An 11,695-nucleotide genomic window follows, 5' to 3' on the forward strand; every position below is an offset into this window, starting at 1 on the left:
TTGTGATATGATTTAGTTTTCTCACTAAAGTAAAGAAGTACTCATAAGGGAATCCAACCCAAGATGTCGTTATTTCCCAAAATTAAATTTCCCTTTTTTCTTGGAAATTTATAAAAAAGGCTCAATTTGTTCTTAAATTGTTCGCTCTAAACTTCAGGTTCGTGTTCTTATGAAATTGTTCACTTAATAAAAGAAAGCATTAATTTGTTGGTTCTTAGAAAAAATTGATTTGGAAACCTTTAAGAAAGACTTTTTATCAATTTATTCTATTAACTCATGACTTTAAAATGAGGTATGACTTATATAAAAAAAGAGATAAATTTAAAGTAATAGACCTATTTGCACTGTGTGTAAGGTATTAAGATTTATATTGTTGGATAACAGACAACGTTCTTGGAAACTTGTAATATAAAAATCAGTAGCTGGAGACTCGGGCACATTTTCATTCAAAATATTTTGATTGGATTCTTCAAAAGGATTGGGAACGAAACTTACGTTGTGATTGTTTATAAAAGATATTTTTCAGGTTAGTACACGTTTTTTTTATAAGAACGTCCAAAAATTTTGAAGTCTTAGGATGTTCTTAACTTTTTGAATTTTAAGCCTAAAAATTTTCTCAACATGTTCTTTTTTTTACCATTTTACCATTTTGTGAGCATTTCTGTCCATTATTTTCTGTAACCTAAGATAGGGCCTTATGAATGTTTTCTGCACACCACGCTGAAGCTCTAAAGGGATGTGTGAAAACATAACAATCTGACGAATATGCTTTCTTTGAAATTTTGCCATTCCAAAAGTAAATTTAAAGAAAAACAACAATGTTTTTAAAATTGAGCAAAAGCTTTTGCTCAATTTTAAAAACATTGTTGTTTTTCTTTAAATTGACGAATATGCAATCTTGAAATCGTAAGGACCACGTTTGTCTAAAAGGACTAGGAACAACAACAAAGTTGCGTGATTGTGTTTTTTATGAATAGGGCGCCGTATCAGTTTTTGACCTTCCGGCGCACAACAAGATTCTTCTTGTAGATTTTTCCGCGGGAGGACTATTTTCCTCGGGAGGTTTACCGTGCGCGTAAGAAAATTATGAACAGCTGTTATCAGGTTAATTTACTAAAGATATTGGTGATTGCCAAAGTTTGCAAAGCCTTAAATTGTTTTTAACTTTGTTCTTAACATGTTTGCCATCGTAATTTCGAAATGTTTATGTCATGTTTCTTAGCATTACATTATAGACTTTATAAAAGCACTTGTTTCAAAATAACTGAATTGTTTCTCTTGCTTGTAAAAGCACCAATAGTACAAATGCACCGAATCTAAAAATAGTAACAAATCTGCAGAAATTTATTCGTTTGTATGACTTGCGATCCCAACGTGTGAGATGCGGAGCACTATTGTATCAAAAGACAGAAAATACAAAGAAGAATCATACTTGAAGAACGAAATCAAGAAATGCCAAATCTGCCGTAGGGTTGAGCAATTTGCCGAAGGCTACGGCAAATTGAACGGTGTTAATGATCATTTTTGAGTAATTCATTTTTTGCTTGTACTGTACTTTGTGACTTCTCACTTCTTGAAAAATTTTAATCTAACATGGGATTGATTGTACAGGGTGATATATATGGTGGCCGAGGAAGGCAGTAACGAATTTCTTTTTTTCAGTTTACTAATTTCTTTTTTCGTTTCATTTTATTTTTATTTTTGTTTTTATTTTTTTTATATAATATTTTTTTTATTTTCAATCTTTTTTTTTTATTGTTAGACTTTTATTTTTCTCATAATGATTGATATTTTCGCTGACATTTCGAAAAATGTGTTACTGCCTTCCTCGGCCACCATAGATATATGGGTATTTCCACTGTATTTTGCCTATCGAAAATACAAGAATATTCGAGTTATAGAGGTTTGTGTTTTGCACTATACAAATATTTAGACCATTTCTTTCATGTTTCCAGGAAGGTTTGTTCCATACCCTCAACACAATCTCCAAAATGTTTTCGAATGAGGCCGATGATGAATTCTTATATTGGTTCAGTCGGATTGTTTACCCGTTTTTCTCGATCGGGATAATCGGAAATCTCTTGATCATCATTTATCACATGCATCAGAATTGGGGAGATTTACGGAAAATGAGCTCGTATAATTTCTTTATCATGCAGCTAGCGTTCGCCGATCTCGTTGTTTGTGTAACCACCCCAGCTATGAGGTATGAAGAGCAAAAGCCTGTTTTCCAGGCTGGTCATTTTACGTGTAAATACATCAGACCGAGTACCCTGCTTGTGGCCCCAATGGCGTCGTGTTGGATTTTGGTCGGCCTGTCTTATTTCCGATATTTGGTCCTGCGTCATAATTTTAATGGAAAGATCTCGAAAATTCACATTACGATTGTTTGTTTTGCGTTTTGGTTCTTATCAGCTGTTTATTATTACATGGCTTTCGACTCGAATGGTATAAATGAAAATGACCAGTGTGATTATGGTAAAATTTACAAAAACATGGATGCCATGCTGGTATTCGTGTTTGTCTTCGAGAGATTCTTGGATTGTTTCTTACCGACCATACTAATGACCATCTGTTTCCGCTCGATTCGTAATCATATAATGGAACATGCCGCTGTGGCGATTATCCCCGTCCAAATGAGAATGCGACGTTTACGGGCCGTGCAGACCTTAAAATGGTTGATTATTTGTTACGTGTTTTTTGTGTTCCCTGGCCGTACGCTTGTCACGATTTTCCGATTGATGAATCATTTCAAAGTGGGTTTCCATGGTGAAAAAGATGAGTTGATTTTGGATGTTGTTTATCACTGTATGTTATTTTGCATCAATCTCAACAACATGGTCAATGTGTTCATCTTTCTCCGAATGGATAACCAGTTCCGTCAATTCTTATCAACGCCTTTTGTTCGGTTTGGTCTCTTCCTCCGCTGCAACGTCGCCGTGCCGGTTGGTAACGCTTTCAATTGTTGTGTTGGTGGCGCACAACCTGAAGAACCGGAAGCTCCATTGGATGTCATTGTCAATCAGAATCATGAGTAAAAAACTCGAACTCGTGCTTAAGTATTTAAAAAAGATGGAAAGATATTCCAACTCTTATTTTAAAACTTGAATTTTGATTCGGTGAAGGGATATTTAACCGAGATTCATAGACTGGAGTCGCGGTTTGAATTATGTGTTTTATGATAATGCAATGACTGTTATGTCGTAAATGTAGGCTGCTTAACCCTTTAAGTGCCGATGTCGTATATATACGACATGGGCTATATAGGAGGGCGAAGCCCTCCTGTAATGCCCAGTTTGAGTTAGGAATCGTTATTTTTGGTCGAACTCGTAGGAATTAGATTGTCCTTTATGGTCAAGCAAAAAAAAATTCAAAAATGAGTCTTTCCAGCGAGATTTTAAGCAAAAAAGTCAAAAAAATGCAAAAAATTGACAAAAATTCACTTTTTTGAGATTCTGACCGTTTTTTGACTATTTTTGGTCAACGAGTGATCCAAGAACCTCCAAATTTGGCCCTGTTTTACTTTATTCTGTCTTCTAGTGAATTGATTTGAAGTTTTACCACTGGGCACCTTTCCATCAGTTCAGTCAGGTCCACGCAGCGGGCCTGACTGCTTTAATTCCCCTAACGTATCCCCCCCCTTGGCCGCCGCCCACCACGCCCTTCCTCAATCGGGCGGCGCCGAAGGCGCCCAAAAGAAAGAGGAGACTCTAAGCTATCCAACGAGCTATATACGAGCTTCTAATTCTTTCTAGATCAGGAGATATAAGCCCTTAAAGTTTGAACTAGCGATTTTAAAAAAAAAACTTAGAAAAAAAGACCCTGGCACTCAAAGGGTTAAACTACCTACGGTTTTGTAAAGGTCTGTGATTAATGTTAGTTTCAATAGCGGCCTTACTATACCCTACTTTTTCTTAAATTAAGATGCTAGATTCGCATATTGGATTCTTTTCTAGGTAAAATATTGCTATGTTGAAAAATTTATAATAAACAGAAAAAGAACTGCAGCCTCGGTTTAATTTCTCGACGCCTGTCGACACCCATTTTAGGAATCCCAAAACGTTAAATATTGGCAGAATTTATTTAGGCTTATGATGCATAGTCAAAGAAACAAAAGTACACGCTTTTTTTTATAAGAATAATGTACTTGACTGAGGGTTAAGTATTCTTAACGTATCCTTATTATTTCAGAGAAGAATTTCCTTTCTAGGCAGCTTATGTGAGTAATATACGTATACATACACAAACGAAAGTACACTATATCTCTCTAGATTTTATTCATATTGACTGATTAAAAATCATCCTAGAGGATATTCTTGCGATTTGGCCAATTTTCACCCTGATATTCTTATAAAAAAAGCGTGGTATGTCAAATATAATAATAGAGGTTTACGAGAAACCCTCGAATAAGACTGGGTTCCAATTAGGATTTCATTTCACGAAAAAGAAGACGATCTTTTAGGCAGTAAAGCACAATAAGGACTGAGAATTCAAACGTGTACCTAGTGCCTTAGTTTTTTTCTGATGCTGCTCACGAGTTGACGAGCTGTACCACGTCTATAGAATAGGTAGGCTGTAGAGGGGATGCCTCTGATATGTTTTAATATAGGGAATGTATATCGTGTAAAAAATCCGAGAAAAAAAGTCCGAGAGTTACCCCAATTTTGGGGTAATCTGTTTTAATGTTCTTTAAAAGCTTCAGAAATCCAATGATTGTATTAACCTCTAATCAAGCTAATCAAAACTCAAAAACACAAAGACGGGTGTAACTCTCGAACGGGAATTTCATACACGATACGCATCCCCTATATCAAACCATATAAGAGGGGATGCGTAAGTCGCTCTGATGCGTACTATAGCTGGGAAACAAAATCTAACAAAACTTTTGTGTATATGTAGGATATTTATGTTTGAAAAATGTTCAAAATTAAATGCTGATGATAAAAAGGATGCTGGTAAATTCTAGCACCTAAAAACGCCACTTTCTTATTGTAAAAATCAACTGAAAATGCATAAACTATCTATAATATATTCTCTAATAAAAATCTAAATGATAGAATGAAAATTGATTTGTTTAAAAATTGACATTGATTTTAATTTCGCTAAGGTCTCGTAATCTGAAAATTGTCAAGGCCTTGTCCATGAAATGTTTTTTTACCAAAATTCGAACATAAACCGCCCGGGCGGTGAGATGATTTGCTACCATGAAAAATGTATTTACAAAATAATTCTATCGATAAAATGTGTCTAACTACCATATACTTTTAATCAAAGATAAAAATTCAAAAAAAATAAAGTTTTTTTCCAATAAATGCGAATAGCAACGATAAAAATAACACAAATGTATCCATTGAGATTGTGCTTCATAAAATCCAAAAAGTTCCAACACCACAAGCGTTTGAGCGCCGCGTTCAGTTGTTTCTGATAAAAAGTTACCAATTCTCTAAAAAGTTCATCTGAAATTTCTGCGTCATATAAATACTCTTCTTCTAAAAACGTCCCATAAAAATTATTCACGTCAAAAAATCCATACGTTTCATACTAAAAGTGTAATCCGTCTTCATCGTAGAAAAGTTCCGTCATGCCGTTAAATTACGTTTGACAGATGTCGATATTTTACGGTATTGACCGAACTAGTAGTAGTATGTAGATTAAAAATCATAGCAAATCCCATCCCCTTCTTCAAGAAAACTTTTTGTTTTTTTACCTTCCCTAATGAAGGATGTCTTGACTCAAATAAATCTCTAGACCATAAAAATATAAGTCGATGTTTTCGTCACATCGAGGCTTTTTCCAATTTAGATCATTTTCATCATCGATTCTTCGAAGCCTGGAGGTGGAGAATCAGTGGGTAGACTACCTGACTTCAAACCTGATTCTATTCGACATCCGAGGCGGACTTCTTTCAACCGCTGTAAAACGTCAGCGTAAAATGGGATATCTCGTTTGCGTATAAACTCCAGATACTCACATTCCCGCATGGTCAATCGGCCGTAGATACGTCTCGCCATGTTGCCGTGCTTCACCATGAAAGCGAAAGTGATCAAATGATCGATGAGAAGAATAACAAACCCACCGATCGATACAACAATACCAATGATAAGCGTGAACCATAAGATGATGAGAGCGTACTGTGTCAACACATTCTGTGACATTTCGCACACAAATTTATGTTTGTTGGCGTGGTCGCGGAGGACGTCAGACGACGAGGAGTAGACTTCACAATACCCAAATGGAGGCAGAACTTCGTGTCCAGGCCTCGGGTGATCACGCATACCCATGTAATCATACTGGATATGGTTTTCAAGACGGTTCCATTCGATCCACTTGTTACCTACACCATTGATTGAAAAAGTGAATCATCAAAATTAAAAGATCTTTTAAAGAAATTGATACAAACTCTATAGTTTGTTCTTATAAAAAAACGTGAAGTAGTGACGTAGGAGATGAAGATCTACACACAAAACTGAGAAAGCAATTTCAAATAAAGGTTGTTAACCATACATACCATATGATGTGAATTTGCCATACAACAAAGCATTGGTTCCATAAAAAGCCACAAGATTGACCACCATGTAGAGGACCTTGATCAAGTAATTAAACAACACTCGGAACCAATGGTAACGCACCGGGTTCGTTTTCCGGTCGAAATACGTCCGAACGATGGTTTCCGGTGTCGCTTCTCCCTTTTTGACGGATTTCTTTAAACTGATGATGTCACTGTTTCCGTACATGTGCAAGACATAAGGGAGGTAATAGACGATGGCCAAGGCAGCAAGGTAGAACGGGAACCATTGATACTAAGGAGATAAAAAATGTTCGGGATGTGGAGATTTTTAAAGGATGGCGGACCGAACAATTTTTCCCCAAGGGAAATTTTTCCCAGTAAATTTCAACAATTTAGGATTTAAAAACTCAAAACATCCAAATTAAAGCCATGCAACTGTTTTTATGATTCTAATAACACTCACGAAATTATCACTGATATTCAGCCTGGATTCACAAGAATAAAATTACTCGGTATACAATTTTTTTCTTATTCAGGCTTTAACAGAGACATGGGTAACTTGTAGTAACGAGGGTGGGTGAGAGGGTGGTATAATAGAGAGAAGCTCGAATTGGGACAGGCGTGACTCTGTTAATGAAGGAAATAAAAATATGGAGTTAAAATGGAGACAGGGATGACTTCTTTCACGAGGGAGTACGAATGTGGTGTGTAAGATCCTGAAAATGCAACAATATGGCGGAAATCAACGAAAATTCTAACAAGGAAATTCAACAAAATTATGGATATTGCACACCCAATAACTGTTTAACAAACACCATCATAGCAGATAATGACACCTTACAATGTAGGAGATGTGATAGACTTGTCCATTATGCCTGCTCTGAGCTACCGGCTTATCAGATTCAGATTTGTCTGCAATATAAAAGCCGGCGCTTCGAATGTGTAAATTGTGTTAAAATAACGCCACTCTTACATGAGAGGATTAAAACAAGCAGACAAAAAGCTCGCAGTCACATCACAACAAAAGAAGCAGATAAAGATGAACATCAAGGATCGAAATTAGGTTTCAACGAGAGAATAACCTCTTTAGAAAGGAAAGTCGAGAAGCTAATGGATGAAAAAGACGTCAACAAAGAACGGAACAACAAACGATCTGAAGCACAGCTCAACAATACAGAAACAAAAAAACAATCATATGCAGAAGTCACCAAAGAAGATCTACAAAAACAAGAGGTGACCATAAAAAGTTTCATTTCATAAAATCAGTGAACGAAGAGGAGCGTTGGCTCAAATCAACCAAGTGCAACATCATGGTGCATGATTTAGGTGAAAACAAGCACGAAAACGAAGAACAGCAACAAGTTGGCGACAAAGATTTTATAGAAAGAATACTGAAAGCACAAATGGGTTTCGATGTGACGATAATCAAGGTAGAACGCATAGGTGCTCGTAAAGATGAAATGTATACAAATGAACGATGGAGACCATTAAAAGTTACTCTCGAGAGTGAAGAAGAAAGGATTAGAATACTTGCATCAGCCCACAAACTAGATAAAGATGATTTTAGAGTGTCAGACGATTTTTCAAGGAAAGAACGCGAGATAATAAAGCAATGGCATCATAAAGCAAAAGAAAAAACATCGAAAGAAAAAGACAAGAGTCATATATGGAAAGTGAGAGGTAGTCCTAGGACTAAACTCTATTTAAAGAAATTTACGACGGAAATAATATCATGATTGTAAGAAGAGTGGGTCAGAGGCCCAGTAGCTGTAAAACTCTATAATAGAATTGACAAACTAATGGAATGATAAGATCCATAAATTGTAAAGATGTAAGATTGTTTCATAGAGGTCAATAGACCTGAGAAATACACTTCTATAAATTAAATTAAGAAGGGGGGTCTACCGGGTAAAATTTGCGTTGGATTTCATTAATATTTGCGGATGAAAAGGTCTTAAATTAGAATTTTATTTGATTACGAAGAAATCAATATATAAGTGTTAATTTCTTCCAACATATTTTATAAGTATAAAAACAGAAAATAAAGTTTTAGGAAACTGAAAAGCTTTTGGCACCTGGCTTGCATAGCTTCAAAGGGAGTACAACAAAAGGCCACGTCTTGATTTTAGTCCCAATATTTATAATGTTTTATGATAATACAAAAATTTTCGTGGTTTAAAAAACATAAATTTTTGATAAAATAAAATCTCTTTCTTTTATGTAACAGTTATAAATCTTTTAATTCGTAGTTGTGATAAAATTCATGAAACAAGACAGTGTTTTAAAACAAAGATAGTTTTCGTTTTTGAAGGCGTTAGTTATATCGCTCATCGAGTTTCTGTTTAGGGCATCTGTTTTGAAAAAGGGGTCTTTTTAGCAGGTACAAGTTTTGATAATCCTCCAAAAATTTGTAAATTTCTCACTCATTGCCCATCCCTTATGAAGAAGGTTAAACAGTCCATCATCTAAGAGAATGGTCCAAGCGTCAAAACAACGTCTTTCTAGCTCACTTAACACCCAAATAACGTTAGACGATTAATCCAATATGGTACCATCCATATAATATTTACACCGTGAAGGGCGGAGAGAGGGTTAAGCAAAAGCCTACGTACCATCCATATAATATTTACACCGTGAAGGGCGGAGAGAGGGTTAAGCAAAAGCCTACGTCAAGGGGGAGGGGATGTCCAATATTTTTACTACATGCAGGATGACCGCCATTGAATATAATCTTACCTGTAAAAAAAAAGTCTTTGTTAGAGGTTTACATTTTGAATCCCGTTCCTTTTTACCATAAACACCTTTTCGTTCAGTAGGACATAACTCGCCGTTTTTGAGCATACCATCGTGCGACATGTCCTTGGGAATTCCTAAGGTATGAAAATGATATCAGAAATGATGTAACGATTAAGAAAATGGATGATGGAGTTTCTGGGACTTGCCAACTACCGATTTTTTTACGTTTTCCAAAATCTCACTTACGGTGGTAAAAAAAGGTTTTCTGTCTAGTAGGCTTCTGCTTATCATCTAACGAAAAAAGTTTCTCGGAAATTCCTGTGTACAAATAACAACATAAAGTTAAAACTATATCGTATGAATGACGTGATTGAAAGACCTTACTAACAAACTGAATTAAAGAAAGATTCGAATAGTAGAGGTTCGAATTAGAGAGAGCTTTGTTGTGTTTCTCATTTAGTAACAAAATCCACCACTGATATCCCACAGTTAAGGCTGGATATGGATATATCTTATAAATCCGGCAAAACTGACACGTAAAATCTAATCTTACCATAATATGCAACATCATCGACGCGTTCCTTCAACTCTTCGTAAATGTAAACACCTTGAATCCAACACGTTTGTGAAACAAAATTTCCATCTAAGCCACCGTCGTTGATACAATTAATCGTATCCTAAGGTTGACATGGAAAGAGAATTCATTAGAATCCGAATTCAAGATTCAATATGATGCCATCGTTGATTGAACTCCGTTATTTTTCCCCAGGCCTGAAATATTTGTTTGATCGGCAATGAAAAAAGATCTACTTTATCGGCCCTTATTGGCCTTATTTTTGGGCTCGTGGCGTAAAATTAGGGTTGGCGTAAAAAGGGCCGATAAGGTAACCCATTTTCCAGGGACATGAGACCTCCCTAACATGATATTTCTTAGATAGTGATTTGTGTGGTGGTATGTGGTATTTAAAATGAATAAAAACTCACCTTGAACCAATTGACACTCATAATCACCGAACATACCATTAAAATTTTAACGACCAGAATTCGATTGTATTGATCAGAGTAATTATCGGTGCGACTTTTTATATTGATCGACAACAAGGAGATCAAGTCTTTGGCAAACATCTTGATATCTTTTGTTGGTTTTGTTGGTTAGCAACCAGTGCTACCTTGCCGATAATATCAAAAGTATACTTTACCTAAAGAGAAGAGGAATAAGGTTACTTTAACGAATGAAGGAGTCGGCTTATTTTAACGAATGAATAAGTCGGCTTATTTATAGAATATTCTAAGGTTATTTTTATTGATTTTAAAGCCTCGAAGAAGTTAGAAAGGGTTTTCACATAAAATTCCGAAAAATATACCGCGTGAAAAGAAAGAGGGCGCTAGATTCAATCCACCGATCCTTTGAGGCTTCACATTTTCTGAGATGCAGAGAACTTTGACAGAGCAGTGAAACTAAAACTCCGATATATTTTGTAAACTTAACGACCTGTCATTGATACAAATGATTTATACCTCGTTCAGCCAAAGGCTCCAAATTCCTGAAAATTTCACAAGCAGGACAAAAAAACTCACAGAACTGCAACTGAAAAACCGCAGATTTTGCAGACCGTTACTTTCGAGGCCCGGAAAATCCGAGTTACAAAAACTCGAGTTACAAAAACCCGAGTTACAAAAACCCGAGTTACGACGAATGTGACGTCATAAGTCTCAAATTATGACGTCATAAGGGAACTTCTTAACTCGAAAAAGTTTTTTACTGTTGTTTTGTAACTCGAAATATTTTTTAAAAATTTTGTTTTAGAGTTACATAACTCGAAAATAAATTTTAAATTTCATTTTTCGAGTTACGTAACTCTAAAACGAAATTTTTAAAAAATATTTCGAGTTATGTTGAAGCGCAACCAAGTTGGCCAAAAATTCTAAAAAGCGCTCTTTTTCTTTTAGTTTACGAATGGGGTTTTTGATCTATAAAACTAAAAGAAGAGAGGAAGGTAATAAAACTGAAAGGGGACAGTAAACAATCTTCTATTTTGATGGGAATTTCTGAAGGTTTTGTTGGGTGAAGTAGGCTTAAAATCTTACAATCTATATTTCAAATTCATTGTCATTTCGCTAAAAACTAAAAACTTCGGTAGAACTTGTAGTTTCTTTAGGTTTTTCACACATTTTTTAAGAACAACCCATACGAGGGGCTCCCCCAGGGGCTGGCGTGACGCGTGAATGACACTTTTTTCTGTCGTGAATACGTGAATTGGACTTTTTCAACGCGTGAATACGTGAATTGAGATATCCGCGTGAACGTGAAAATAAGATTTTACCAGCGTGAATTCGTGAATCGAGATTTTGAGCGTGAACGTGAAAAGCAAATTATTGTCTAAAATAAAACTCAATAAACCTAAATATGTAAAATTTTCTTGCTCGCTTCGCTCGCATAATCCTTCATAT

The 11,695-nt window shown here is 35.7% G+C and overlaps 2 protein-coding genes across 2 annotated transcripts; one reads left to right on the plus strand and one right to left on the minus strand.

Moving 5' to 3' along the window:
- Positions 1–336: 336 nt before the first annotated feature.
- Positions 337–3,095, plus strand: LOC136808581 (apelin receptor-like). Its single transcript, XM_067065111.1, has 2 exons — positions 337–526; positions 1,956–3,095. Exon 2 carries the CDS (start codon positions 1,992–1,994, stop codon positions 3,036–3,038), a length of 1,047 nt encoding a protein of 348 aa, XP_066921212.1. The 5' UTR covers positions 337–526; positions 1,956–1,991; the 3' UTR covers positions 3,039–3,095.
- A 1,840-nt stretch (positions 3,096–4,935) lies between these two features.
- Positions 4,936–10,809, minus strand: LOC136808582 (innexin inx3-like). The gene is made up of 6 exons (XM_067065112.1): positions 10,763–10,809; positions 10,229–10,443; positions 9,798–9,921; positions 9,245–9,378; positions 6,509–6,800; positions 4,936–6,334 (listed from the first exon to the last, which is right to left on the minus strand). The coding sequence occupies exons 2-6, from the start codon at positions 10,367–10,369 to the stop codon at positions 5,799–5,801; spliced, it is 1,227 nt and encodes a 408-aa protein (XP_066921213.1). The 5' UTR covers positions 10,370–10,443; positions 10,763–10,809; the 3' UTR covers positions 4,936–5,798.
- Positions 10,810–11,695: the final 886 nt, after the last annotated feature.

This window comes from Clytia hemisphaerica, unplaced genomic scaffold (assembly GCF_902728285.1).
Source record: "Clytia hemisphaerica strain Z4C2 unplaced genomic scaffold, Clytia hemisphaerica genome assembly, whole genome shotgun sequence".
Lineage (NCBI taxonomy): Eukaryota > Metazoa > Cnidaria > Hydrozoa > Leptothecata > Clytiidae > Clytia > Clytia hemisphaerica.